Source organism: Falco naumanni, chromosome 10 (genome assembly GCF_017639655.2).
Source record: "Falco naumanni isolate bFalNau1 chromosome 10, bFalNau1.pat, whole genome shotgun sequence".
Taxonomy (NCBI): domain Eukaryota; kingdom Metazoa; phylum Chordata; class Aves; order Falconiformes; family Falconidae; genus Falco; species Falco naumanni.
In genome coordinates, this window is record NC_054063.1 from 19,059,625 (window position 1) to 19,087,558 (window position 27,934).

A 27,934-nucleotide genomic window follows, 5' to 3' on the forward strand; every position below is an offset into this window, starting at 1 on the left:
TGTGAAATAGATTAAGTGCATCTGTGGGGCTGTTTGTGGGAGTAGAGATATAATGGGAGAACATTTAGCAAAGGATAATTCATTGTGAGTTACAAAAAGCAGTCCTTAGTGGTGATGAGATGGAAAACCAGTGAGAGCTTAATTGCTTGCATTGTTTACAATAATCTAGAGAGAGCTCTTAAATTCAGCTTTCATCCTGGGTGATTTAAGGACATGGCAGAATATTCGTGGCCTGTGTGGTATATGACCTCGATGACCCAATATTTTCAGTCTGATTGCTAGGAATGTAAGATACAGGTATGTCCTTGCCTAAAGTAAAGAATACAAAGCCAAAGTGGCAATCTGAACTCAAGTGGAGGCACAAGCTCTCCCATGAGATCGGCAGATCCATTTTAGTGTGAATGTGAAAGCCCAGAGACCAGGGGAGCAGCATAGGTGCCAGATGTTTGATTAGGGACAGAGCTGTCTGCCCTGCGTTCCGTGATCACAGACATGACTGAAGGAAATCACTGAAATAAATAGGCAATGCCAGTAAAATGAGAATAGATTGGGTCTAAGTAAGACTTAAGACCGTTTGAAGCCAATTTTGAACATAGTTGAGCCTGGCAGCTTCACATAGTTAGCATCCCCATCTGATGATTACAAATCGTATTAAGAAAAGGTTTATTAGGGTTTCATCTACCGAAGAGCTTGCCACATAGCAGTGATTCTCAGCATTTGTGACTTGCAGCTGGGCATATACCTGCCTAACTGCTTAATAATGGGATGTGAGAGAAGGAAAAATCACAGGATAAGTTGTAGTGGATTCTGAAGCAGAAAAGGAAGCGTGATCTGTGAACCCGGGTGCACAGGGGGCTGCAGTGTGGAGTGAGAAGCTAGAGGCCCTGAAATTCTGCATGTTCCCCTCTTAATCCCCTATAATGTTAGAGGGGAGGGAGAAGAGGGACTGCTTTTAATTCCTTAACATCTTTCCTTTCCAGAGACTTCTTTCCTTGCTGTATCAAGCAGTCCTTGGATGTGAGCAGAAGCCAGCATTTTCTCCTTCTATCCTGATAGTTGCATGTGGAGGAAACCGCTCCACAGCGATTCCTTTACCTTGGGAGCCTTGTGCTGCCTCTCTGCTGCTTGAATGGGTATGCTTCTGCTCGCCAGCATGCTTTTTGGGGAGGGGAGCAGGGAAGGACTGCCAAGGAGTGGTGTTGACCGCATACTTTTCCCGAGTTTGGCACTGATCTTCGGTTCTCCCACTTCTTTCGCTCTTCTCGTATTGGCAGCGGTGGTCCGTTTAGCTCCCGTAGAATGACTGGTGGCTTTCCCTGTATGTGACTCATCCTTTAGGGAATTCCTGAAGCAATGAGTCAAGTTATTGGGAAAACTGTTTGCCCACTAGTGTAAACTAGGGAGCCTGCCTGTGGTATCATAGAGAGGCAATTATTTTTTGGTGTGGCTGGGGTTGTCCTCTCTCTTCCTAACGGCAGGTCACTTCAAGATGAGCTGTAGCAGGGATACATCACTGAATATATTTATTTTCACCTTGAAATATGCTCCTCCTGATGTTTTTTTTTTTTTCTCCTGTTTTTTTAAGGTGGCTGATCTGGTAAGCATTCCAGGGTGGAGTAAAACTGACCAATTTGAATTTGCCAGTGTTGTAGTGAAAAATAGCTTGCCTAAAGAAATGAGGCGGTCAGATTGGCACCAGTCAGCTACATCTGAAATACTCTTTTCGTAAGTACCATTTACCACTTTGTTCTGCCCTGGCTGACTTAATCCAGCCCTTGTTATTTTTGCTGTAGACAAATTAATAGTTGTGTGGTTTACAACTGTGAATTAACAAATGTTGAATATAGCTGTGGGATATTACAACAAAACCAAAGAACTTTGATCCCCAATAATTGTGTTCAGGAAAAACTAACTATTGTACCGCATATGTGAGCGTGGGTTGACCAGGGCTGTTAGCATTGCTTGCGGATGCTAGTCAGATTTGGGGTGCCCAGCTGCTCAGCATTTTTGAAAGCAAGGTGCTTGCCATATCTGCAGACTTGGGTCAACTTACCCAAACATCATCTTTCCACATCCTTTCCCTGCTTTATTCAAAGCCAAGCTTTTCTTGTCACTGGTTGCTGACTATTAAGTTCTATTTAAAATACAAAATTAGTTTCACTTTTTAATACATATTTTCCCCCTAGCAACTTGGACATTATTTTTGCTCAAGCTTGGAATTGTCAGAAAGCTCAGATTGTGGGCTTCGCTAGCACAAAATGTAGGTGGCTGCAGATATGTCGGCATTGATACAACGATTGGGTGTTGTTTTTAACTAAATTGGTGTCAGCAGACTTGGATTGTGCTCCTTCTCCGCTCCTAGGTTTTCAATAAAGTGGCTCATTTTAAGGTAAGCTTATCTGTCGACTTCTGTTGTTTCTTGACCAGTTATTCATGAAGACTTTTAATATTCTATAGTCTGACAACTAGGAAGCTTGGAGTTAAATTGTGCTCCTGCTGAGGTCAAGGAGAAAAGTACTAGTAATCTTGGAGCTGTTGTGTGAAGCTTTTTTCATGTCTCTAAGATCGTAATTCTTCCTTTAATCTAGGCAGTTGAAATGTCTCATGGTAATTGATCCCTGTCTTTATGTACTAAAATGAAAGCGCTTTTAAGAGGACAACTGTGCTTGTCCCTGCAAACTTCTTTATTTTTGCCCATGGACCAGCCCTGGTCTGTGGGGGTATCCCAGCTGAAAAAAAAAAAAGGGGAAGGGAGATTTCAGATCGTGCTCGTTTGGGGTTTTTTCCTTTTTACACACACACCCCTTACTGCAACTAATACAGGTGGCACCCTTGGCAATCCACTGATGAAGTGTGCTTGCTGGCAACGTGTACGCTGCTCATGAGAGGGGTGCTAGAGGTGCTGCCAGGATAGTGGTGTTCAGCTTGTGTACCATGAAACAGAGGGGTGCAGAGATGGAGGGTGCCGGGGGAATGCTGAGAACTGTTGTGATCTACAGTGTCATCACTTTGTAGGACTGTGATCCCTGGGAACAGGCTCTGAACTGATGCCAGTTGACTAGAGGAGGCATATTCCAAAGTAGAGAATTCCTTTCTTTTCTCTTTAATTCAGTGGATCCCTTACCCTGCTTTTAGCTGGTGAACAGAAGCTGTGAATAGCAGTGTTTTGGTATCGTTTAACTCTACTTAGGACCTCTCTAAACAAGGGGATTTGCAAGATAATACTGTGAAAACACCACCACTGTGGGCAAGTACATGCTAAGCACATACATTGATTGTTCTGTTGTCTCTAATAAAAAAATAGTCATTCAGAAAATTTATTCAGCTTTGCAAAGAGTAGTATTATTCCTTAAGGCAGCAGTGGTATGGTTAGCCAGCTGTCCAAAATCAAATGAGCCACTGGCACAGGCTAAAGGTGAGACTTCTCTGGTTCCTCTTGCCTATTGCACCTTTGTGTGTGACTCCATTGAATGGAGCTGTTGCAGAAAAATGCTTGAAAACGTGAACCCTTTCTGTGCAGAGCCCCAAAATCTGACTTAAATATTTTAATGGTAGAAACCCTTTTTGAAAATACTTGTGAATTTTGATGTCTCAATGAATGACTTAAGCTATCTGGGATTATCAATACTATTGTGCAAAAGCAGGTGATACGTTAGGGTTGGGTCAGCGTTGGTACCTTTGCATTGATGCGTGGGAAAATAACCAGTCTGGAGTGAATAGCGAATGTGATACTAAATCTTCTGCATTAGTAGTAAGGTTTTGAGAGCTAATTTCTTTTTTTCTCATGAGAGAAGAGGGACCACTTAAGAAAAACTAAGAGGCTTTTGAAATTCAAAAGTATAAATTGTAAGGTTGCGAGGTTCAAGATAGCAGGTAGGAGATGTTGTCTGTGTTTGAAGATAGCATGGGACTCATGATACCTATTTCTACTCAAGGCAAGAGGTGTTTGGAGTAAGGGACAAAGGGGATGGATTTAAGCAAGGAGCACGTGTGCTTAGGAAACATTTTGATGTGTTTATGCTGTCTGAAACAAAGTGGCTTTGTGAAGAAATATTGATAAGGAATGAGCTGAGATGGGGATGGGCCAGTGTAGGGAAAATGGGCCAGTAGTCTGTTCTTGTTACTGCCACTATATTCTTGTGACTGTCACTGTTGTACTTTCAAGGGTGTATTTCTGCCAGCATTTATGATTTAAGCTGGTGGGACATACAGGTAAGTTCTTATCCCCTGGATTTTGAAGGTCAGTTTATACTGAGATGTATTTTGGGTATTTGTGTCAGTGGGCAGTATTGTAGTTCCAGATCTAACCTAATCATATTAGTTCTGTACTGATGATATTGTAGTGAGATGATTGTGGTGCAGTGGCCTTATCCTGGGGGAGCTCCAGCTGAAATGTGCCAAGCCACAAGAGGCTTCTTGAACCTTTCCTTTCTCAAACCTGATGGCTTAGTCTCCTGGTTCTGGCACTGACTCATTTTATTTCCTTCTCCTTGGAAAATGGGAGACTATAAAGGAGAATCTTAAAGTAGGTATGAAATTGATATTCCAAAATTAAAGACCCCATTGATTTTTGCCAGCGTTCCCTGCCCATGCTGACCAGTTTGTGGCTCATTGTAGATACGGCTCTTAAATGTAACACTAATACACACAATATTCTTTAAAGTAGAGATCTGTTCCCTTAATCATATTCAGTCATGCTAGAACTATCCTCACAACCTTCTGGCAACTGCTGTACCATCTCCCCCCAGGGAAGGAGCTTTCTGTGCAATTCCTGCAGGCATTGCTCTCAGTAGGTATCACTGCCACTTGTAAAAGGCAGCCCTGTCTCGGAAGAGCTCATCTTTGGTGCTAATTTGTCCCCACTTTGTGAGGCTCTGTTTGATATTGTATGTGTTGTAAGAGGGAGGAATACCTACCTCCTCAAGGTGCTCTGAGGTATTCCCACCCTGGGAGGGCACTTTCAGAAAGTTTGGGTGTTTTTTTGTCTGTCCTGCTACTTTCTGCTGTTTCTTGCTAATGGTTGAATAAATTGTACAGGGGAGATACACAGCAACAGACCTTGCAGTCTCATTCACACTGCATGCCAGGTCCTGCAAGAGGTGCTGGAGGAGAGATGGGCCCCTGTGTGTGTAGATAGAGGCAAGCAAATGCCTCCTAGCCAGCTTCAGGGCATTTTGTATGGATGTAACCACATCCCCTCCTTCTCCCTGCAAGGGAAGAACAATTCCCAGATTGTGAGGAACCAAGCTCAGAAACAGAAAGAGTTCCATTTAAGGCCCTTAAAAATAGCTGGAAGAGGACTGATGAAGTTTGATCCAAGTTTTAATTGATGATTTCTGTCAAGTACAGTAAGTGCTTATAGAAAGGCGTGCTTAATGGGAACAGGAGGTTTCTGTAAGCTGCAGGGGTGATGACTCAACCTGAGGTAGAAAGCCCATGTCCCATGTGGGACGTGCCTGTGAGGAAAGGAAGGATATGGAATTCAGGTAGGGGTGACTTGATGGGGCTGGAACCCTATCTGTTAGTCAAGTGCTATTTCAGGGGAAGTGTTTGTGTTTTATGAAGCAGCAGATGTTTAAGGGTCAGGAGCTGTATAGTTAAGCATGCTGAATATCATTTTTGATGACCCAAATTTGACAAACATGGTTATTTTAAAATGCTGTTGCTTTTTTAGTTCACTTCAGTATAGAAACACTTCGGCATCTGCAAGAAGTACAGAGAGCTTCAATAGTTCTAATAAATAGCTGCAGAAAGAGGAAATGCAGGTATGCTGGCAAGGACAGAACATGGTCCTGTTGGTAGGAGGTGAGGAAGGACGTGCAGTACTGTGGAGGAGTACTTGCAGTTGCCTTTTTATGTGGTAGGAGGCAGAAGGCAGTTCTAGAGGACACTACTGGATGGAGTTAATCTGGCAGTGTTCACGCACTGTCCTGGGCTACTTGGGTGACTCTTGGGGCTTACCATGGAGATGCTCCTGTTCTCCTCTTGGTGCTCTTGAGCCAAGCTGCAGCACCCATGCTGCGCCTTTGGGACAGGCGTCTCTGGATGCCGGCACAAGGTGACCTGGTTGCCCTCTCGGGGGACAGAAGCTGTCCCTGCTGCGGTAGCACAGGCCAGGGGAGGAGCCCAAAATAACCTCCAAGGAAATGCTGCTGTTGGAGCTGCCATGACACGAACATTGTTTCGGTTGAGTTTTCCGGGTGGATTTTCCTAAGCAGCTCCAGCAGATGGGTCTGTGATAGCTGGCAGTCCTGGGCTATGACTTCTCAGCGGGACAGTAGGTTGGGGCTGGGACGTTCCCTGGGAACATGGTGGCATTTCAGCCAGTACTGCAGGAGCGTGCCACTGGGAAGATCAGCGTGCCAGTACACATTGCTGGATTTCTGCAGAACAGCAAAGGGCTTTGTCCTGTAGTGACTCCTGCAGCCATCTACAGAGCTAAGAGCTAGAGATCCCCTTTCTTTTGGGCCTCCTGTAGCCCTAAGCAGTGAAGATGACTGTCTGGTTGCTGGGCTTTGAACAGTTATTTTGAGGGAGCTTCTGTTGGATGAATGGTACTGTAGGACTCTAGAGGTGAGGCAGAATTTGGGGAGAGTGGCTGAAAAAGGATGCTGAGAGATAAAACCACAGATGAGTTGGGATTGCTTTGTCATACCTGGATTGTGTGAAGTTGCAAGTAGATCACTATCTCAGGCTAAGGGGAAAGGTAGGTGATTAATGTGTTGGGCTAGCAGGGCTACCTCCTGCTAATGCCTCCACAGACATCACCAGTGGTCTTGTCAAGGTGAGAAGAGTATTAGCACCGGTGGATCTGATTTCAGCATGGTGCTGGCCCCACATCTTTTGCTTGACAGCAACAGCAAGTAATGATCTCAACTGCAGGCAGTTGAGTGGGGACCAGGAGGAGGATTTTAGGTGATCGAGGTGGGGGTGCTGATCCAGGGATGAGGGTTTGCAGGGGGTTAGTGTGTTGGGATGTGTGGGTGCAAGTGTGCCTCAGGTGTCTGCGTGACGCTGTGAGCTTAAAGCAAATCCTGCTTGTGGATTTGGGTGGTGGGGAATAGCTGATTTCTCTCCTGGGGTGTTGGCGTGGTGTGGGTGGTCTCCTGCAGTGCGAGATCTATGTACAGCCCTTTTTCTTCAGCTATGGTTGTGTTCAGCTTGTATTTACTTGTATACCTTCTTCTGAGGCTAACGTCAGATGTGATGGGATGTTGGATTAGACTAAATCTCCTAGGTTTAGCTGGAATGTTGTCTCGCTGTAGCATTTTTCTCCCTTGCTCTTTTCTCTAAGCCTTCCCCTACAGACAGCTAATTCTCCCCTTCCCCCACATCCTGTCATACCCTAGAGCATGTCAGAAGGAATTAACGGCTGAAAAGGCCAGGGAGAGAGGCTGCTCCTCTGGAACAGTCTCTCCTTTCTGTGACCAGGGTGGCCCCCTCTGTGTGCCCCTTTTGTGTCCCATCCAATTCCCCTCCCCCTGGCCATTCAGTACATGCCGGAGGAGAGACCGGCAGCCCTGAGCCTTTCCCAGCCCTGCTCCAGCTGATGCCATCCCTCGCAGCCAAGGGGCTTCCCGCACAGATGGGGCTCCACGACCATCCTGAACCACTGCTGCAGCGCTCCCGGTCCTGCCGGCTTCTCGCTGGCAAGAGGGAGGAGGTTTGCGCTGCTGCGCTTGCTGCTGGAGGCCTTTCCTTCTCTCCCGTCTCTGTGCATCTCTGACAGCATAGCAGCATCGCCCGCTCTCACTCCCAGTCCTCCTTCCCACAATTCACATACAATCTCCTCAGAATAGGGATGATGTCACTTCCTTCCAGAGGGTGCCGGGGTGTGTGGAAGAGGGGAGTCACGACCCCTGGCTCGGTGGCTCTCAGCAGCCCAGTTGAATAAATGCGATTGCTGTCTCGGAGGGAGGGAGTTGTTCTGAAGATGGTGCCCGGCTGTGTCGGCAGGCAGTCACCACACCGTCCTTCCCTTTGCCGAGTGGGATTTTCAATGGCTGCAAGAAGAGTTTGCTGTTCCCTCCTTTGCCTGTGATGTCTGTCTCCGTGGATATGCACTTTTTCTGAAATACCCTTACGGGAGAGAAGAATGTGCAGCGGCTGGACCACATGCCATGTAAGATTTCTGCTTCCATAGATCTTTCTCTCATCCCAGGGTCAAGAGCTCTGGACTGCCTGCACACAAAGCTTGTGCCTGCATGTGCTTCCCCCTGATTTTGGTGTTGGGAGCTTGGGGCGTCGTGTACTAGGGTTCAAGTTTCAAGGTCCTGGGAATCTTTCACTGTTTGCAGCAATCTTAGGGATGGTGCAAGGGGTTCTTGCTGTTACAAAACTAGGGTCAGTGGTCTCGGGGCTCTTTGCACTCTGAACTTCCACTTTCCTCCCAGTTCCTCTGCTAGATCACATCTTCATAATTTTGAAAGTGTTCTGTTACCCTGGGATGAAGCCAAAGAGTCCTTACACTGAGCGTTATACTTTTGTATTTTTGTGAGTTTTACAGTCTCAAGCCTTCTGTTGTCTCCCTTCTTTCTGAAGTGGGGGCAAGGGCCCAGACCTTGTGGTTTAGATTTTCAATAGAAAATCTTTGAAAATTAATTTGGACTCTCTCTGTGGTTCACTGGGAGCCTAATAAGCGTACAGCTAGGAGTGACAGTCCCACAGTGAGTATTCTTGTGTGTGACAGTGAATGACAGGCTGCTCCACTCCATCCCCATCTGTTGCCGTGGATAAGGAATTCATATTAGATGTTTGCTGCTCTTGCTGATACCCTGCCTCTTAAACTGGCAGAGGGTGCTGAAAGCACAGGCAGAGCACAGCTGCTTGCGTCTGGAGAGGTGGAAGAGTTGTGGAAAGTGCGTTGGCGGGATGCAGCCGTGAGCTGAGGGATGATGGGAACTGAGGTCTGAGCTTGGCTGGGAGGTCCTGCGGTGGCCAGAGGCAGAGTGAATTGAGATGCTGGAAGGTGTATCCGCATATACTGAGCAGGGTTAGCAATATTCAAGGTACAAGTGCTTCTTACAGGCAGCCGGGTTATTCACAGCAAGGCTAGAAGTCTCCAGATGGCCAGAGGAGTGAGCAGTTTGAAGGTAGAGCTGCGATGTACTGAGTGCTCTGATTATTATGTGCTAAGAAAGTGTGAATCCAAATGGTGTTGTAATTTCACATTTGCTTTGTTTGTGGAATAGAGTGTTTCCTTCACTCAAGTGAGTAACATACTGGAAGTGTGTCAGCCTGTTAACTATGGAATCTCCCAGAAAGCGTGAAAGACTTGTGTAGGTTTTAAATACTTGGTGACTGAAATGGGTAGGAAGGTCTAGTCCACTGGCCGTGGGTGTCGGTACACGAGGGGAGACTCATCTGTTTTGAGATGTTCTGCGTGGCAGGTAAGTGATGGGATAACCACACCTGACTACTGAATAGGTTTTCATAGGACAAGGCAGCTTCTGGTTAGTGCAGCAAAAGACTGTGATACAGTCAGTGGTCTGTCACAAAACCAACGCTTGGGTTACTTTGAAGCTTCTATTGGTTCAAATGTGATCGTGTCACTTCTCCCACCTTTTTTTTTTTTTTTTAAATACCCAGAGCACTAAATTAGAGACATCATATACAAGTTTGATTTTGTTTGTTTGTTTGGTTTTTTGGCCTGGTGCATGAGGTGTGGCAGGTGATGTTCCCTCTGAAACGCTGTTGGAAGTTCTGATTACAATGTAAGTAACAAATGTAGACACTTTGATTTTTGCCCCTGTGAACCTAACAGCAAATTGTCAGGTCAGTACAAAGGACAGTTATTACTTTGGAGATGCAGCTTTGGAGTGGTATGGTCACTGCAGGTCATGGATGGAGTGCTCCGGCAGCAGTGCATGAATGTGAAGACTGGGAGGTTAGTGGTGCTAGAATAGAAGTGCTGTGATTTGGAGCAGAGATGCATCAGTTTGAGAGAACTTGGCACCCTTGAAATGGTGGCTCAGAGTGGAGAGGCATAGGCCAACGTGTGGTGTCCCCTGGTCTGTGGTAGTGCAGGAGGGTGCAGGTAAGATGTGACAGGGTTTAGGGCATGGAAGAAAGGGACAGGACAGGACTGACCGCTGCAGTCAGGAAATCGCTGGTGTCTGTGGGCAGACTGCATAGACATGACCTCGGAAATAAAAGGCTGACAAAACCAAACAGACATCATGGGCGTGCATCGTGGTTGAAGTGCGTCGTACAAGACATGCAGAAGGGGGACAGGGTGTGCTGCAGCAAGGGACTGAGCCGCTTCGATGCGGTGGACTTGGACCGGAGCAGGCTGGAGTATGTACAGCAGAACTGAAATGGTGTGGGAGAGCTGTGTTGGGAGGAGGTGTCTGGATAGTCCTGTGGAGTCTCGTGACTTGTACCACTGCTGTTTCTTTTTTTAAAAGGGTTTGTGAAGCTTCAAAAATAGGAGCACAAACAAAATGTGGGGAGGAACAGCCAGCTCCTCAATCTTCGACCTTTTAATTGTTAGTGCCTGTCAGCCAGTGTGAACACAAAGGAGATGCAGAGCTGGCAGGGTGCTTCTGTGCAACTGATGGTTGAGTGAGAGATCTCCTAGGAGCCTGCTTCTTCAGCTGTAAGTGCTTGCTGTTGGGAGCCAGTCAATAGCTTCCCCAAATGCTGCCACTAACTGCTAATGGGTATTTTGGCTTGCCGAGCCAAGTGAGGGAGGGAACTGTTGGACAACAAGAGAAGAGGCTTGGCAGCAGGTGTGCCTGTGGAAGAACATGGTAATAGGGCTGCCTTCAGAGCTGAGGCCAGCATAACCTGTCCAAAACACCTCCCAGTGACTGCTTACCAACATGCAGCCCTAACAGGATTCCAGGTAATCTTATGAACTGGAGCTGGGTGAGTGGTGATTATTTTCAGTGAGTTGTGCACCAGCTTCACCTAATACTTCTAACTCTTTAAACTATACGTTCCTCTCCTGTGCTTTCAGTCTCGAGCATGCCATGCCCCCTGGTGCTGGCACGAAGAAGCTCTGCCATCTTTGGTGTAAAATAAGGGGGCTCTCAGGTACAGAGTTCTTCTGCTGGTGTGGGGTTGTGGGGCTCTCCTGGGGGGGTTGAAGAAGAGGGTCAGCATTTGATCTTTTGTTTTTCAGGAGGTGAGTGTCGTGCCTGCTGAACTTCCTCAGACCTGCTAGCCATGCCAGGGATTGTCGTGTTCCGCCGTCGCTGGTCTGTAGGCAGCGATGACCTGGTTTTGCCAGCCGTCTTCCTCTTCCTCCTGCATACCACCTGGTAAGTGAGAAGGGCAGAATGATGGCTTAAGTTCTCCCATGAATTCTTTTTGCTATTCCTGTTTCTTGCAGCTGTTATTCTTCCTGCGCTTATACATGTGGCTGGAAGGCTTGTTTGGGGCATTTCTGACACACCAACATATTTCCAGCTTCTGGTTCTTTGGATAAGTTCTATTCCAAGTTCTAGCTCCAGTTCCAAAGAGGGAGCCTGACCAGAGCTCCCTGCATCCTCCTGTGCTACCCAAGGCTATCCACTGGAGTTTGGGGCTGTGTTTCTGGACAGGGGCTCAGGAAAAACAATTGGCGTGGCAGATCTCATGGGATAATGTGACTTGACACAGATCATCAAATTGTTCTGACTGGGGTAGCAGGGCCTCTGGATGGCTTGTGGGGAGGAGATTTCCAGACCAAATTTAGTATTAATTGTAAGTAGCTGTGGGACACTGATGATCCTCAGTAGCTTTGTGAGGAGAGCAGGTGTGGGATATAACATGCAGCTTTCTTTGGCTTACTGCTGGTAACAAGCTGGTTTGTGACTGGCAGGTTTGTGATCCTCTCTGTGGTGCTCTTTGGGCTGGTGTACAACCCCAACGAGACCTGCTCGCTTAACCTGGTGGACCACGGCAGAGGCTACCTGGGCATCCTGCTCAGTTGTATGATCGCAGAGGTGGCAATCATCTGGCTCAGCATGCGAGGCAGTATCCTGTACACAGAGCCCCGGGACTCGATGCAGTATGTGCTCTATGTCAGACTGGGTAAGAGGCAGCGGCCTGAGGCCTCCTAATGACTCAGCCTCCACACTGCCATCTGCTATTGCAGAAGACTTCTCTCCCCACACCCTGACAAACACACAGCTTCTGAAAGACATCCAGATGGCCACTTGTATGTGATATGCATCTGAATACATCACATATACTGCACCCTGTCATTGCTGTAAGACTCTCATGCAATGCCCCAAATATCTTTCTAGCAAACCTTTAACTTGTCATCCTCATTGCGATGCAGGTACATCCTTTCCCTCTAACAAAATATGCTCCCCTTCTGTCTCGCAACACAGATCTGCCACAGTGAGATGCATCTACACCTCTCCCCCACCTTTATTCCACACGTTTTCCCATGATCCAGGCATATGTCCCTGTAAATCATGGTGGTTCCGACCCAGAGGCATGTGCATGTCCTTGCCTATCATACAGACATGTCTACACCCACCTACCTTGAGACATATACTTGACCTTTTGACTCAACGTGTGATGCATCTCTCCATCCAGCAACCTGCACTTTGATACTTCACCTCCAGGCACCATGAGATAAATAGGTTTACCACGTGCTCACTGGTTCTGTCCTGTCTCTTAGAGTGCATATTTGTCTTCCTAAAACACTTCCTGTCTCTCTCACCCACCAAACTAGATCAGAAAAGAGATTGTTCCTTAATCTCTCATTCAGGGCTTCCCTTTTAGCTTGTCTTCCCTCCTCTGTTCCATTGTTTTCCAGGTACAGAAACTTGATCAGATTTTTCCATGCTGAGTGAAGATTTTAAGAGAAAAATCTTTCTGAGTCAAACCCATTCCAAACAAAGCATCTCATGTTTTTACATCTGTTTTTGCTGGATTGTTTTCTTGCAGAATTTGCTAAAAATACGGGTAACCTTGCTTGAAAGCTCTGTCTAGGAGACATTTCCGCCTTTGAGTGCTAAGTGCAAATCATTAACATGAATAGCAAACAAATCTTTCTCTCTAGTTTCCCAGACATGCTGCAGTCTCCCTAGGGAAGCATGTAGAGCCTGACAATTTGAGTAACACTGTTAAAACCAGACTAAATGGGGCAAGGGAGATAAAGAGAATCCAGAGAGCCATTTTCCTGCCCAAGAAACATCCACTTTTCTTCCTTGTCTGCCTTAAACTATGCATGTGTTCAGGATCTGTATTTACACTGTATCTTGGGTCTTATATTTTGTGGGGCTTTTTTACTCTTAAAAGGCTTCATCAGTTCTGATGATAGAAATAGGAGTGTGACCATTGTGTGGGCAAGGTCCATGTGACTGTCCCATTTTAAGCATGTGCTGTTTAGTGCATATGAATCTAGGGAAAGGGTTCCAATATGAACCCAGGGAAGTCTTATCTGTGCTACTGCTGCTCCTGTCCTGCAGTAGGTAATCTCAGAGGGGAGGCAAGGCAAGCAAAGCCTAGCTCAGCTTAAGAACATCAGTTGGGCTGATCAGGAACCAGGTCCAGCCCTGGTTCCTTGCCCACTGCTGTTGGGGCAGTTCTTTGCTACGTCTATGTCTCTGAACTGGTCGTTCCAGGCTAGTGAGAGTCTGTAGTAAGCCATGGATGCTGCCAACATGTAGATGAAGAGGGTGGATGGTTAGTCTGCTAGGCTGGGATGTGGGTTCCATCTCAATTCCACCAAAGGCTTGCTAGGCATTACTAAGCAAGCTATTTACCCTTTCCATACCGGATTGCCTACCTGTACTTTGGGGTTGTAATGTGTAGAGAAAGTGTGAGGATGGGCGCTTCAGAGCAGTGTTTCCCAACTTACTTTGTTCTGGGGAGCCATTGTTAATCCTCAGTTTCTAGTTCACTACCAGAGTAATGTGCAAAACTGAGGAGCCAGTAAATGAATCCTTAAGGATTGCATCCTGGGAACTATTACTGGAAGGACTGCAAAGGGCAGAGGTTCTGGGAACATTTGCCAAGTGTAGTAAGCAGAATCAATCCTGAATACATGCTACTATTTATTTCATATCTTTGAATCAGACCAGCTGTCTAAGGTGGTTAAGACCTAGGTGCTGTTACATTGTGATTCATGTTACCTAAGGGAGTCTTTCCACTGTGGTGGGTGGGAGGCATGGCTATCTGATTCATGCCTCTGGTAGAGCCAAGGGCACTGACAGCTCTGCACGCATGTGTTCCTTGTGCCATTTAGTAGTTAGTGTTAAGGACACGTTATGGTTTTGGTTCATTTTCTCGAATATCATCTCCCAAAGCACTGGGGCCCACTCCTGCAGTTATTTATTCTGTGCAATTGTCCTGCTAAAGAATCTCTCTTTGGGTTTCCTCTCCAGAAGATGGGGAGAGGCAGTTGTTAATCCTTAGGGAGATACTGCTACTATCCATTGTGTTCCTTTTGTTTCAGCTATCTTGGTGATTGAGTTTGTGTATGCTATTGTGGGCATCGTTTGGCTAACGCAGTACTACACTTCCTGCAATGATATCACAGCGAAGAGTGTCACTTTGGGTATGTATTTGGAATGTGGTTTGTGTGCATTTCTGTGAATACACAGACATCCTCTCGGTTTGGAGAGCTAATTCATTCATGCATGTGGGGATTGACTGTTGGAAGTGGATTGTAGCTGTAAATGTGGTGCTTGTTTTCCTGAGACATTATTGCTCAGAACAGTTGTTCTATTCATTTGTTTGTGCTGTCTGCACCGAGGCAAGAATTCATGTTCCCATGGAAGAGTCTGGCTGGGGAGTCTGTTAAGACCTGGTTCCCCTTCTTCAGTTCAAAATGGCTTTACTGTTTTCCTGAACTCCTTTTCAGTCTCAGCTAGTCTCCTGGCAGGGGTGATGCTAATGTTGCGGTCCCCCTAGACACTCAGGGAGTATTTAATGGCCTTCTGTACGGGCAATCTCCTAAAACAGGAAAACCTAGCTGTAGTTTAAAAGCCTTTCCAGACACTTTCTTTTTGCTGCAGCTGGCTGCAAGGATATTTGGGGTAACTTTCTCTGCCCTGCAGCAATGGAGAGGTGGATCTGTGTGTGGTGAAAAGCAGGAAGTGCTGTTGCCAAGACTTATGGGCAGAGCACTTGACTTCTTTCTTTGCAGGAATGGTGGTGTGCAACTGGGTTGTCATCCTGAGCGTCTGCATCACTGTCCTGTGCGTCTTCGACCCGACAGGCCGGACCTTCGTCAAACTGCGTGCCACGAAACGGAGACAACGCAACCTGAGGACGTACAACCTACGGTAAAGGAGCATTTGTGGAAGGGTGCCTGCTTTTTTTTTTTTTTTGGCTCTTGACGTTCTCCTTGCCTTGCTTCAGGGAGCACTCAGCTTCAGGCATTGCTTCCCTTTGAGGGTGATTTTGGAATAATGCAGCTCAGACTGTGCTTTGTGTGGGCATCTTTATCCAAAGGAGGCGAAGCAATGCAGTATGTGGCTGGATTGTGCATTAGTCACTGGATTTGTGAATCCTTACACATCCCTCTAGCCAGCGCTGACCCCAACAGCTTGTTTGTCCGTCCTGTAGCAGTGTTTTGCCTGGTGAGAGAGGCAGTGCTTAGATTTTGCTTGGATTGAGGCAGCATCTTCTTCCAAAGCCCCTTTCTTCCTTTATTTTTGTCTTCAAAATATGACCTTTGACCTGTGGCTCCTTGTGTTTCGTCTTGGCCAAGAAGCAGTTTCTTTTGTGTTAGCAGTCAGATCTTTTAATAAAGAATTGATTACATCTCTGAGCTACCCAGATGGGGATATGAAAGCTTTGTTCACCAAGCAAGGCGTTTTTCAGAAGTTTTTTTCTCTAGTAGAGGGACAACACAAACAGGCTTTGTTTTCTTATGCACTCTTGACATCTGTAACTGTCAGCAAGGAATGTGGCATGGTAGGACTTGAGGGCATTAGGTTTTGAATGCTAAAAATTGTGGATTTTTAAAGAATACTCCGTAAATCTTGCATTTCTCATTGGGAACGTATATTCAAGAAAGTGTTTTGAATACATACTCTTCCAATGTCTTGAAATGGGATCCTTCAGGCTGTCTTTTTGAAGAAAACTCAGACTTTTCTAAGTACCACACAAGCAAGTTTTGTTTGAATGAACCTGTTCTTTATTGCAGAATGCAGGACATCCTTCCTGTCCTTTCCAATATGTTACTAACACTAGTCTTGAATATCTGGAGTTAGTGCCCTGATTGCTGCATTCTGATCAGGACATTTCCAGGGAGAGATCAGGGTGGGAAACTGTGGCAATACTGTGGATCTGGTACCCCACACCACATCAAAACTGTTTGGCTCAGTGCATTATTTTTTCCAAAGGGAAACAGAGTGTCACAGATTGCAAAGCTTTTTGCTAGAGAACTTAATTTTTGAGTTGGTTTTGATTTACTTTTATCTGCCCTCTGAGGAGTTTTGACATCCCAGACAACTGCATGAAGGTATTTGTCCCTTGGGCCGTGGCCACCATCCCTGGAAGTATTTAAAAGACGTGTAGATGTGGCACTTAGGGACATGGTTTAGTGGTGGACTTGACAGTAGCGGGTTAGTTGTTGAACTCGATGATCTTAAAGGTCTTTTTCAGCCTAAATGATTCTATGACTTTTGGAGAGCTTGTGCTTGCTGTTTGCTGATTTCCACTCTAGAAAAGGAGTGTTAATAAGCAAAATGCTGTGGGCTATAATATGAAAGGGAAGCATAAAATGTTACTGGTGTTTACTACTAAAGCAATGGTTTGCAAAGAATATATTTTGAAATTCTTCTCCTGCTTAAAGCAGTCCTTTCCAAAGAATAATTATGAAATTCTCTGCCTGTTTCTGGATTGTGAATCCTGTAAGATGCTGAGGGCCAGCCAATCATATTGAAATCCCTCAGCCTACAGTGATACACATCTTCTGATGTACAGCAGTAATTTGACCTTTGTATTACACTTAACCTGAGCCTATTTCTTCTGTCTTAATGAAAATAACCTTGATTTGATTGTCACATTAAGGAGATATGCAGCTGGCTTCCTTGTTGTGGTACTGTGTTGTAGCTATCGGACTCTGTTACACAGCGGCTTTCCCTTACCAGTGGCATCGTGATGTGTGTGGGCTTCTATGTTCTTGCAGAGCTGAGAAAACAAGACAACAAAAGTCTCGGCTAATTGTGCTGAGGCTTTTCTAAGAAACTTGCTTTGGAGCTCATACTAAATATGTGGAAGTTCAGTGTGAGGAAGAAAGAATTTAGGAAAAGTTGGAGTGAAAATAGCTCAGAGCGCACTTGCTTGTTCAACCCCCGCGGTGAAGTTCTTTGCATTGCTGCGCGAGTTCTTTGGCATTTGGTGGAGCAAGCAGAGTACTGCCAGCTCTGTCTTAGGACAGTCGTATTCCCGTTCCTCTTTTGGAGTCTTCCTTGGAGGTTATGGATAGTTATTTTAAAATGCTCAGGCATGAGTTGATGGATTGCCCTGCAGGATCTGGTCCTTCTGTTGCAGGCAAATACTCCTTTACCAGCATCTTTTTCTTCCAGGTGCAGCTCACTTTCTGTGCTTGGGCTTTTCCTCATGTGGTCACCTGCTAGAAATTAGGTGGTCTTTTCTGATATGCCTGACCTGTGTTGAGTTAGTCTGTGTTCACATTAAAAAAAGCTCCTGTATTAGAGGAGCTGTGGACTTTATGGAGGTACAGAATCAGTCACCCGCTTTGACATCACTAAGCCCAACTTGATCTAAGGGTTGTTAGTAGGTATGCCGGTCAAAAATAAGGGACTGTCACCCTGCAAAATGTAATAACTAGGACAAGCTCACAACAGTGGAGTGTACTCAGCTATAGTTAATTTTAAATAAGGTTGTCCAATTAGCTAATTTGGAAGCTGAAACTGAAATGTCATATAAACGAAATGTGGGTTGAGCTAAACCTTCTCTATTCAGTCCTTTTAAAACTTTCTAAATGGAAGGAGAACCTTTAGCTTGCTTTTTTTGTCTTTGATGACTGTTATGCACGATGCTTGAATAAAGAGTAGAAATCGTTTCAGTTTAGAGACTGTATTATGTTTAATAAATATATTTTTCCAAATAAGCTATTTGCTGGGGGGGGGAAAATTGCACAGCTCCTCTCATGCTAAGTGCTCGGGGTCTCTTGTACCATTCCCACCCCCTCGCCATGAGGTAGTTTTCCTACTGAGTGGTAGTACATCCTCTAGCATGTGATGCAGCTGCTAGGCTGCCAGTAGACCTTCCTTCCATCTGCAGCACCCCGTGGTCTTCCATGTGCTTCCAGCGGGCACATAGATCAACAGTAGCTTCGTTACAGCCATCCCATTCAGATGAGATACCATGTTTATAAGTAGAGGCATCATCCTGACCAGAACAGACCTTCCTGTTCTATAAATTGAGCAGAGTTGTTAATCTGTATGTGGTCTCCTTGTCTCTGGTAGTCCAGGGTAAAGATAAGAATATGGTTTAGCACAGGTTTTTACCATTGGTGGTGTAGGCTGTGTGACTTTGTATTGGATCCCACCATTTGTTTGCAGTCACGTTCTCCTGCCTGTCCTCATGTGCACACTCTACCCTTTATTTACAGACACCGCCTGGAAGAAGGGCAAGCCAGCAGCTGGACTCGCAGACTTAAAGTTTTTCTTTGCTGCACACGGACAAAAGACTCTCAATCGGTAGGTGCCAAACATTTCCTGTCAGAGCACAAGCTACGTGTATGGCTGGCGACGTGTGGGACTTGGCAGAGTGTCGCAGTGTGGGGCTCCTGCTCTCGAGCCTGGACGACACGTGTCTCCTTTCACTGTGAGTGTTCTTTGAGATCTGGCGGCACAAGGAGTCTAGTGAGTGTCAACAGTAGTGCATGCAAGGGACTGAAAGTCCTGTCCAAGAAGCAGTGAGCTGAGTGACCCTCAAAATGACAAGGCTTGAAATTTTGCTCATGCTGGTTCCTTTTCCTTCCTTTCAGCCCAGGCAGCCTGAATGAGCACTTGCATTTCTGCAGGAGGGTACCTGCGTATGCCATGCAGCAGCAGAAGCTGATGTTTCCCTCTAGGTGTAGATGTAACATCACTGAGTAGGGCAGTTATCTTTTCAAAATAGCTAGTCTTAACCCTCGGGTTTTGAGTACTGTAGGACTTTCTCGAAGGTAGAATTAGTAGCACTGAAAAGCAATGTTGTCAGAATTAAAATCTCTAGAAGCTGTTCTTTATCTCACTGTTGCTTGAATTGGGATAATAATTTTAAGTGAGGAATCAGTGGAAGAAATACACATTTTCACTATGGTTTGGGTCAATATTTGACAGCACTTTGTGATCAGCTTCAGTTTCCCTTTATCAGCCAGTTTACTTAGGCAGTTTCTCCTATTGTTTGCATCAGTCTCATATATTTTAGAAGGAGAGACACCTCTTTGAAAATGGGAAAATGTAAACCTGTCAGAATCGCCAAAAGAACACTTCTGGTTTACTAGCAGTCAAAACCTACTACTTAATCCATAGATTCACATGAAGATCATCAGTTTGAAGTTTTCACGTGCTACAGCTGGGATTTTCCCTTGCTGTTATCTATCCAGCAGGGAAGGGTAAGGGGCTTGATAACATCAATTCCCCAAAAGTCAGCAGTCTGTTCTTACTGGAATCAGCAGGAGCAGGTTTGTGCCTGAGGGTGGTATGCAGCAGAGCTCCTGAGGACCTGGTGGAGAGGTGGGTACTAAGGTGAAAAATTTTGCTGATGACTCGTAATATTTAAGTTGGTCAGAATTATGAGTATCTGAGAATTCTTGAAAGACAAATCAGAACCAGGGATTTGTTATCAAAGATAGAAGAAAGTCATCAAGACGAGGTGATGCATGTGTTACCTGAAGAAAAATTACTTGCATGCACTGGACTCTGAATTAGTTACAACCTCTCAGGAAAAGAGCTAGGAGTTATCAAGGACACTTCAACAAAGACATCGGTGCACAGCAGTGGCCAAAAAATCAGGAAAGTGTTTAGCTTCAGTAGAAGGGCATAAAGATGACACGGAAAGCACCGAGGGACCAACCACATCGGTGATGTCCTCACTAAATATAGCCTGGTGTTTGGTCTCCTCAAAAACACAGCAGAAAAAGGAACATATTGGAGGGGATATGAACTTACAGAGGAAGAGAAATGAGACTGGGATTTTTAACCTCAAAAAGGGAAAGGTGTAATAAGATGAAGAGCTGCGTAAGAATAACGGAGAGTCAAGTGAAGGCTACCTGAACATTTGTTCATCACAGATGGCAACCAGTATGAATTAGATTAAAAGGGTTTGTTGGTAAGTGCGCTGTAGTTATCCGCAGGGTGTAGTTTCCAAAGTGTGGATGGCTGCAGGGATTGTCATAGTCCTTTTGCAGAAATCCAGCAATGTGTACTGGCACGCTGATCTCCCCAGTGGCACGCTCCTGCAGTACTGGCTGAAATGCCACCATGTTCCCAGGGAACGTCCCAGCCCCAACCTACTGTCCCGCTGAGAAGTCATAGCCCAGGACTGCCAGCTATCACAGACCCATCTGCTGGAGCTGCTTAGGAAAATCCACCCGGAAAACTGAACTGAAACAATGTTTGTGTCATGGCAGCTCCAACAGCAGCATTTCCTTGGAGGTTATTTTGGGCTCCTCCCCTGGCCTGTGCTACCGCAGCAGGGACACCTTCTGTCCCCCGAGAGGGCAACCAGGTCACCTTGTGCCGGCATCCAGAGACGCCTGTCCCAAAGGCGCAGCATGGGTGCCGCAGCTTGGCTCAAGAGCCCTGACAGGCATCTGAATGGCCTGGTTTCTGAACAACTCTATTTTATTCAGGAATGCAAAATATTTCACTTTGTGTCAAGCTTTTTAACAAACTTTTCATTCTGCAGTGACTCTTTCAAATTTTTTATTTTTTTTTTTAGTTCAGGATAAAAGCAGATACCAGAATCTTCAAATTCCTTGTGCTATTGAATTTCCATTTTACATTCAGCTTGAGCAATTTCCAGGCTCTTTTCTGTAAAGAAACAAGCTCTGACTTTGTGTGTCCTGGCATGACAGCGTGTGGAATGAATGCATATGCAATGGATCAGAAATGAATCCGATGCTGTCCCTCCCAGTCCTCATGGAAAAAAATGTTTTAGCAGAGGATTATTGCCCTCTGGGCTGGAAAATAGTTCTGCAGAGTGGACGTGGCATTGGGGCAAGAATCTGTTCTTATGGGTCTGGAGTGAAGTCTGAATTGCTAAGTCTCCCCCAACTCTGTCAGCCCCAGGGCCTTCAGGGTTTGTAGCAGAGCACTACAATCAGCCCTAAAGTATAATATCAGGGGCTCCAGCAAACACTCTTCCTTCAGAACAGAATGTGCACGTTGAACTTCCATTATGGCCTTTTACTTTGGTCAGAGTATTAAGGGGTGTTGCTGTCACTTTGGGTTAATGGGAGTTTGTCGTATCTTACTTCGAGGCTGTTTGCCTTTCTTGTGTGCTTATGAGAACTGTGGTAGGATTTATAGGGTCAGTACTTCAAGGGTACTGCAGTTGTAATGTTGGAGAGGTTACTGCCAGTCCATTTGCTCTTCAAAGGCACAGCTGGCATGGAAACCTGCACAGTGTGCACCTGAAGCCCCATTCTTAATGGTGATTTAACTTGCTTTTGTAGGCAAGTGAAAAATGATAGAAAGTAATCTTGCACTCCAGGAGTTTGTCAGAGATGAAAGAATGTAGGTCACTTCCTGCAAGACTGCTAGGGAGAAAAGGGATTTACTTTCTTGCTGGTCAAAGAAGAGAGATGGAGAGATCCTGTCCTGAAGTCTGTCTTCAAGTGCATGGCTCTGGCATTCTATGAAGACTGCAATCACATGGCTTTAGGTGCTGAGCAAAGGATGCTATGAAAACACAGGCTAAAAGTTCAGGATAAGGTTGTGACAGACCTTGGTAGGAAAGGTTATTGATGGCAGGAGTCAAAATACTGACCACTGGTGTACTACAGCACTTGCTCTGTCCCACGTTTTCATGATCCAGCCTCTGGGTCACCCTTGTCTTTAAGCTTGCTGGTCTGACCAATGGTCAGGCCAGCGTTGTCTCACAGTCAAGCCCACCTCCAATCTCCCAAACTGTTCTTGCTTAAGATCTTGTGTGGGATTTAGTTTGTAGTACTGACCAAAATGGGAAATAACATTTCTTCTCAAAATACCTTTGTCACTCTGCTTCAGAGCTTTTGCTTGATCCCCTCAGATCACTTCCATTTCTGTCCCTCCTGTGGTGTGGTTTTTTTTGGTTTTTTTTTTAGTTTGGTCACCTTCTCTTCTGGGAACTCTACATTTAATGACTCTAATCTCTTTCCAGGTTTTCCTTTTTAGGCCCTCTTGCTTGGGTGTAGTCCAAGATAAACCTGGAAAAGCCTGGTAAATTGGTCTGCTCCTTCAGTACCTGTGTAACCCCTGCTTGTTGTAATTAACTCTTTGAAGTCACCTGGCAATGAGTGTGATGGTGAACAATGAGCAGCTTCTTTAGCTGTTCAGTGGCAGGATTGAGAAGTTGCCACTTTCTCTGTGATCTTTCTGCCAGGGACTGTGAGGTCTGGGTTAAGGATGGACAAACCGATCCCAGGACAGAGTTACAGAATTGAAGAGCCTGTTAAATAGGAAAAAATCAGTACTTGCTCTTTCCCCCCCTCCCCCCCCCCCCCCCCCCCCCCCCCCCATTAGCCTCTGTTCAAATGAAGTTGCTTTTGAGGAAAAAAGATGACTCTGAGATGACATTGGATTGGGATTTGCTTGGTTCTCATCTTACTTCCTCTGTCTTTTTTATAATGTAGAGATGAAAACATTTCTCTCCCTTTGTGTCTGCCTGGTCTGTTTTGATGTTGAGGTGGTCTGCTTGCCCACACATAAGCACTGAGCATAGTACAAATTCGGTCTTGGCTGAGGCCTCTGAATGTGATTATGTAAAATAAATGAGAGAGATTAATATGATTAGACCAGATATGGTGTTCCCTGAAGGAATCTCATGGATGTTTTGGAGAGAGAGCTACAGAAATGAGGCCATTGCTGCCGCATTGGTTCTCATTCAGTGTCCTGTTTTGAGGCTCCCCACACCCAAACTCCTCCTCCTAAACTCTTCTCTCCCTGGATTTTGCAGGACGCCTACTCTGAAATCGCCTACCTTTTTGCTGAGTTTTTCCGAGACCTTGACATCGTCCCATCTGACATCATTGCAGGCCTGGTTCTCCTGCGCCAACGGCAGCGGGCAAAGCGCAATGCTGTGCTGGATGAGGTGGGTGGAGGGGGTGCGTCGCAGTGTGTGGAGGCAGTGGGCATCTCCCTTGGCCTCTGACTTACCTGCTGCTCTTGTGACTCACTGTGTGAGAACTGCATGACTCTGCCTGTCTTGTTTCTGTTGTGTGATGGGCTATTGCCAGTCACTGAGCTATAAAATAAAACCACTTAACTCCTTCAGCAGCTTTTTGTGAGGCTCCCAAAGGGCCCAGGTGACACAGTCAAGCTTGTGAAACCTGTCGTCTCTTCTAGGCAGGTGATACATACAGATTTAGCTCTTGACCCCAAATGGGCAACTGCCTTGAGGGAGGTGGCAGGTACTTAAAAGTGGATGGGAAGATTGCTCCACCTGTACAGTGATGTGGAGAAGACTCCAGCACCTAGGTAAAGCTGCAGGAGGAATTTTAGGGAAAAATTCCTAAATTCCCAAGCAATTACTGGCATTGAGACTTGTGGGTTGTCATCCCAGTAGAAAATTGTTTTGGTTTCCTGCTCCTGCCCCCTTTCCTTGAGGTGGGGTTCAGACAGCAGTGATCAGATCAGGCAGAAACAAGAACAGCAAAATTGGAACTAGTGGAGGAGACTGGTTGGGATACTTGAAAGTGTCTTGTCCCAGGTTACACAGTGCTTTCTGTTTCTCACGCATAAATTTTGTCTTGGTGACACAGAGAATTTTTATATATGTTTGTGACTTACAGGCAAACAATGACATTTTAGCTTTTCTATCTGGGATGCCAGTGACCAGGAACACAAAGTATCTGGATCTGAAAAATGTGGTAAGTCACTGGACTGTGATCTTGCAAACTCACCACGCTTCCCTCTGTAGCCTGTTTTCTTTTTCTCAGTGGCTTTTCTTATTCCTTTCTCCCCTCTCTGGAATAATCAAAGAAATTAAAGATGAGTACAACATAATAACCACACTTGCTTTCTGGAGGCTTTTTGTCTTCAGATGACTTTTAAAGCATTATCTATCTCTGTCCTCCACTTTGGGGGATGTGGTAGTATTTCCAATCAGATGGGAGAAGGCAATGTGAGGTTTCTTCAAAGCCAGAGGTACGAGATGAGTGCTGCATCCAGGAGTGTCGTGCAGAGCTCCATATGGAATTACCACCAGCAGAGCTCATGGAGCCCTGCCTGCTGGGCTCCATCTTGATAAGGGCAGGGAACTGCCTGGAATGAGATGGAGCCTTCCTCCCCGGGGCTGCTTCTCAGCAGTTCTCAGGATGGAAGTGGCTGCAGCCTGTTCTGTTCTATGTGAATTAAGCTTGGCTTTCCTTCTGGCATGCTGCTATTGCAGCCCTTCATTGGGCAAACTGTATTCACCTTCCTTGATTAGACGATATTGCTGCAAGAGAGGCAAGACTGACCCAATCCCAGCATCTCTGATCAAGTGATTCTGTGATTAACCTGCTTCTGGCTGTGCTGTACTGCATTGTGTTTAATGCTAACATCCTGCTGGTGCTAAGCCTGTGTCGTCTCCTGAATAGGTGTGTGTGGGGAGAGATGTCAGCAGAGCTTATAGAAGACAGCACCAAGGCATGTGGCCCCAAACTTGGCTCTATGGTCCTCTCTGAGCATCTTATGGCCTGTGACACTGTGGAAGCAGTATATTTAGAGAGCTGATCTTCTTGGGGCTTAAACCAGTTTTCTCCTTTACTAGGGTAGGGTGGAGCAAAGGCCACAAGGGGTGGCCTGCCTTTGCAGCAGGGTGTTTGCACAGAGGAGAACTTCTGTAGAACTAACTTCCAGTTTTTTTAAACAGTTAGCGGGGCCCCTCCACTCGGGGAAAATAGGCATGGCTATACTGAGCTGTTCTTGGGAAGGGGAGAACATTGCCCAGCATAACCAGCTTGCTGTCCTGCAATCACCTGGAAATGCTGGCAGTGCTGTTCTGGTGGTGCTGAGAGAGAAGGCTGATGCTCAGAAAAAAAAGGTGCACATGTCTGACTGATGGAAAAAGGGAAATGGTAGAAAAACTCACTCTCTAAAAGCAAATAAGGCCTTTAGTGAGTCTCTTGTCTCTTTCAGCAAGAGATGCAGCGGTACAAAGAGGTGTGTTACTACATGCTGTTTGCCCTGGCTGCCTATGGCTGGCCCATATACCTGATGAGGAATCCCACATGTGGACTCTGTCGCCTGGCCAGATCCTGCTCGTGAGTGGCCATCCTGTCTATCACTCTGCCTTCTTGTCTTCCCTTTTCTCTCCTGTTTTTTCCTAGATTTAGAAATATGTTTTTTCATCAGTTTGCTCTCCATCACCTCTCTATTTCTTCCTTTTATCTTCTGCTTTTTTCCTCTTTTTCCTTCTCATGCTTTTTTTTTCCATCTCTCGGTAACTCTGTGCCTTCATACTTCAACATCTTTCTCCTTGATCTCTTCCTTACAGTTGCTTATCTGCTTACCTTGTTAAACAAACCAGGCTGTCCTATGTTCTGTCCTCTCTGGCACGCTAAGGATCATGCCAGTCTTGTGCAGTTTGAACAGCCAGCGGAGAGAACTCATCTGGCACCAGACTGCTTTCACACTGAGTCAAAAAGCTGTCTTGGAGCTCAGGAATCAGATTTATCAGCAAGCCCAGATATACAGGAGTTGACATTTGGGTCTTTATTAAAGCATTGGCAAAACTTGGCCAGAGTTTGTGCTGTGTTCTCTATGACTAATTGGTTTTTTTTCTGCCATGCTGTATAGTGCTCACCTCATGGAGGCATTGCTGTAGTTCAGTTCAAGATTGCATTGTTTTAAATGTTTGCTTTCAGCTGCCATAATGCTGTCATCGGATTCTCTTTGGGGTTGAGCTTTTTGCACTTACGCAGGCAACTTCTGTGCTGAAGCTATTAGGAGGAACATATTTCCTTTTGAGTACTTTTATTTGTGAAGTGTCTCATAAGGGAAAGAAGGAAAAGAATCTGTGCTTCTGTGTTTGTTCTAGAATTATTCTAGACCTGTGTTCTTTTTTTTGTTATAAATAGATCTAGATCTCAGTAAATTCTAGCTGCTTTGGGTGTTGAAGCTATGTAGGACTGCGCTATGAAGTGCAGTATCCCTTGAGGAGGGATCCCAGCCCCATCATGCATTGATTCCTTGGGGACTGGTTACACTGGAGCTCTCTCTGGTGCTCAGAAGGAAAACTGCATCTGATCCCGGGGCCCTTTTTTGAGGCTGAAACACAAGTTGTGTGCTGTTTTGTGCAAGAGCTCCTACAAGTGAAAGAGATCACTGTTGTTGAGATGAGGCCAGTGTGGCATGCAGGGTCTGTCTTTCCTTTATCTCTAGGCATTCCACCCTAAAACTGGTCTCTTCCACGTTCTGCTTTTCCTCAAAGCTATTTTTTTTCTTCAGCAGATGTTGCTGTCTCTGTCCTTCGCGGCCCCGCTATGCACCTAGTGTCACCATTGAAGAGGATAATTGCTGTGGCTGCAATGCCATTGCCATCCGGCGCCACTTCTTGGATGAGAATATGACCTCGGTGGACATTGTTTACACGTCTTGCCATGATGCAGTAAGGAGAATCTGCAACTCCCTTCACATTTGGGGGCTGTTTCTAAGGCTCTTCCTAATGGGATTCACATACTTCCAGGCATAGTGGTACAGAAAAAGAAACTTAAGCCTTTTTTTTTTTTTTTTTTTTTTGGGTGACCCTAGAGCTTCCTATCCCCTCTCTCCATCAAGAAATTTGCCACTTGGACAGAAACAGATGCTAGTATGAAAACTCAGATCATTCGGAGGAGTGCTTATGCATAAGGCATAGCCTGTCACACTGCTCCGTTTCCTTTTCCCTGAGCAGGAATAATTAAACAGGAATGTCTCAAATTATGGTTACAGTACGGGATCTTTTCCAGGTTTATGAAACACCTTTCTATGTGGCTGTGGACCATGATAAGAAGAAGGTGGTCATTAGTATCAGAGGAACTCTGTCTCCAAAAGTAAGTGCATTGCGCAGCGGCCTCAAATACCCCTGGCCACCCTGGCAGACTTTTGGGAGAGTCTGAGACCTTCCTGACTCACGCTTGGTGTGTGACTTACCTGTAGCGTGGTGACTGGTTTTCTTCCAGGATGCCCTGACGGACCTAACTGGGGATGCAGAGCGCCTTCCAGTTGAGGGTCACCACGGAACGTGGCTGGGACACAAGGTGTGTAAAAGAAAACAAAACTAAATGAAAAAGGAGAACCACTTCTTTTTCTAGTGTTTTGACTTTTTAATTACAGGCAAAAAAAGTGGCCTTAATTGCTTGAGGTGCTTTTAAGAAGGGTGTTACATAACTGCAGTGAAATGGCTTTGAGGTGTTAAAAATCCTTAGCTGTAACAGTTACAATCACTACGTGTGTAATTAAAAACCTCATACAATTAGTAAAAACCAAACAGTAAAAGGCATCTGTGGGGACCTAGAGCAAAACTACTGGGAGTAATTCAGATTACTTTGTTTCCCAATGACCTTTTCAGAATTTGCAATCAAACCTTGAAAATGCATTTTAAAGTTCTGTTGCAAGGGGATAGGCACTGACCCTCACAAAAGGATCCTGGCAGGACTTGCCTCTGTAATTAGACTGATGCTATATGTCTGTGTTAGTGATCAGGGCTGGGCTGATTAAATCAATTTACTATAGAGCTGACCTTTGCCCCAGTCCAGCAAAGTAACGACACGCATGCTGAGTTTTAAGATTATCAGGAATTTGGCAGCCTCTCAAGATGCAGTGCCAGGTTGGGGAAAGAAAAATACAAACTCTGT

At 45.6% G+C, this 27,934-nt stretch overlaps 1 protein-coding gene across 5 annotated transcripts in view; it reads left to right on the top strand.

Annotated features, from left to right (window-relative positions):
• DAGLA (diacylglycerol lipase alpha) overlaps nt 1-27,934 on the top strand; it is a 72,506-nt gene that overhangs the window by 20,537 nt on the left and 24,035 nt on the right. The window contains exons 2-13 of one of the 5 annotated variants that reach the window (XM_040609594.1): nt 1,586-1,725; nt 11,126-11,264; nt 11,807-12,018; nt 14,399-14,500; nt 15,092-15,230; nt 18,536-18,623; nt 23,071-23,205; nt 23,906-23,983; nt 25,236-25,360; nt 26,547-26,706; nt 27,047-27,130; nt 27,260-27,337. In XM_040609594.1, coding sequence (XP_040465528.1) covers nt 11,170-11,264; nt 11,807-12,018; nt 14,399-14,500; nt 15,092-15,230; nt 18,536-18,623; nt 23,071-23,205; nt 23,906-23,983; nt 25,236-25,360; nt 26,547-26,706; nt 27,047-27,130; nt 27,260-27,337 — 1,296 coding nt within the window. In that variant the 5' untranslated portion in view covers nt 1,586-1,725; nt 11,126-11,169. Of the gene's footprint in view, nt 1-1,585; nt 1,726-7,615; nt 8,123-11,125; nt 11,265-11,806; nt 12,019-14,398; nt 14,501-15,091; nt 15,231-18,535; nt 18,624-23,070; nt 23,206-23,905; nt 23,984-25,235; nt 25,361-26,546; nt 26,707-27,046; nt 27,131-27,259; nt 27,338-27,934 lie in introns of those variants that run through there. The other 4 variants (XM_040609597.1, XM_040609595.1, XM_040609596.1 and 1 more) reach the window with 4 other exon arrangements.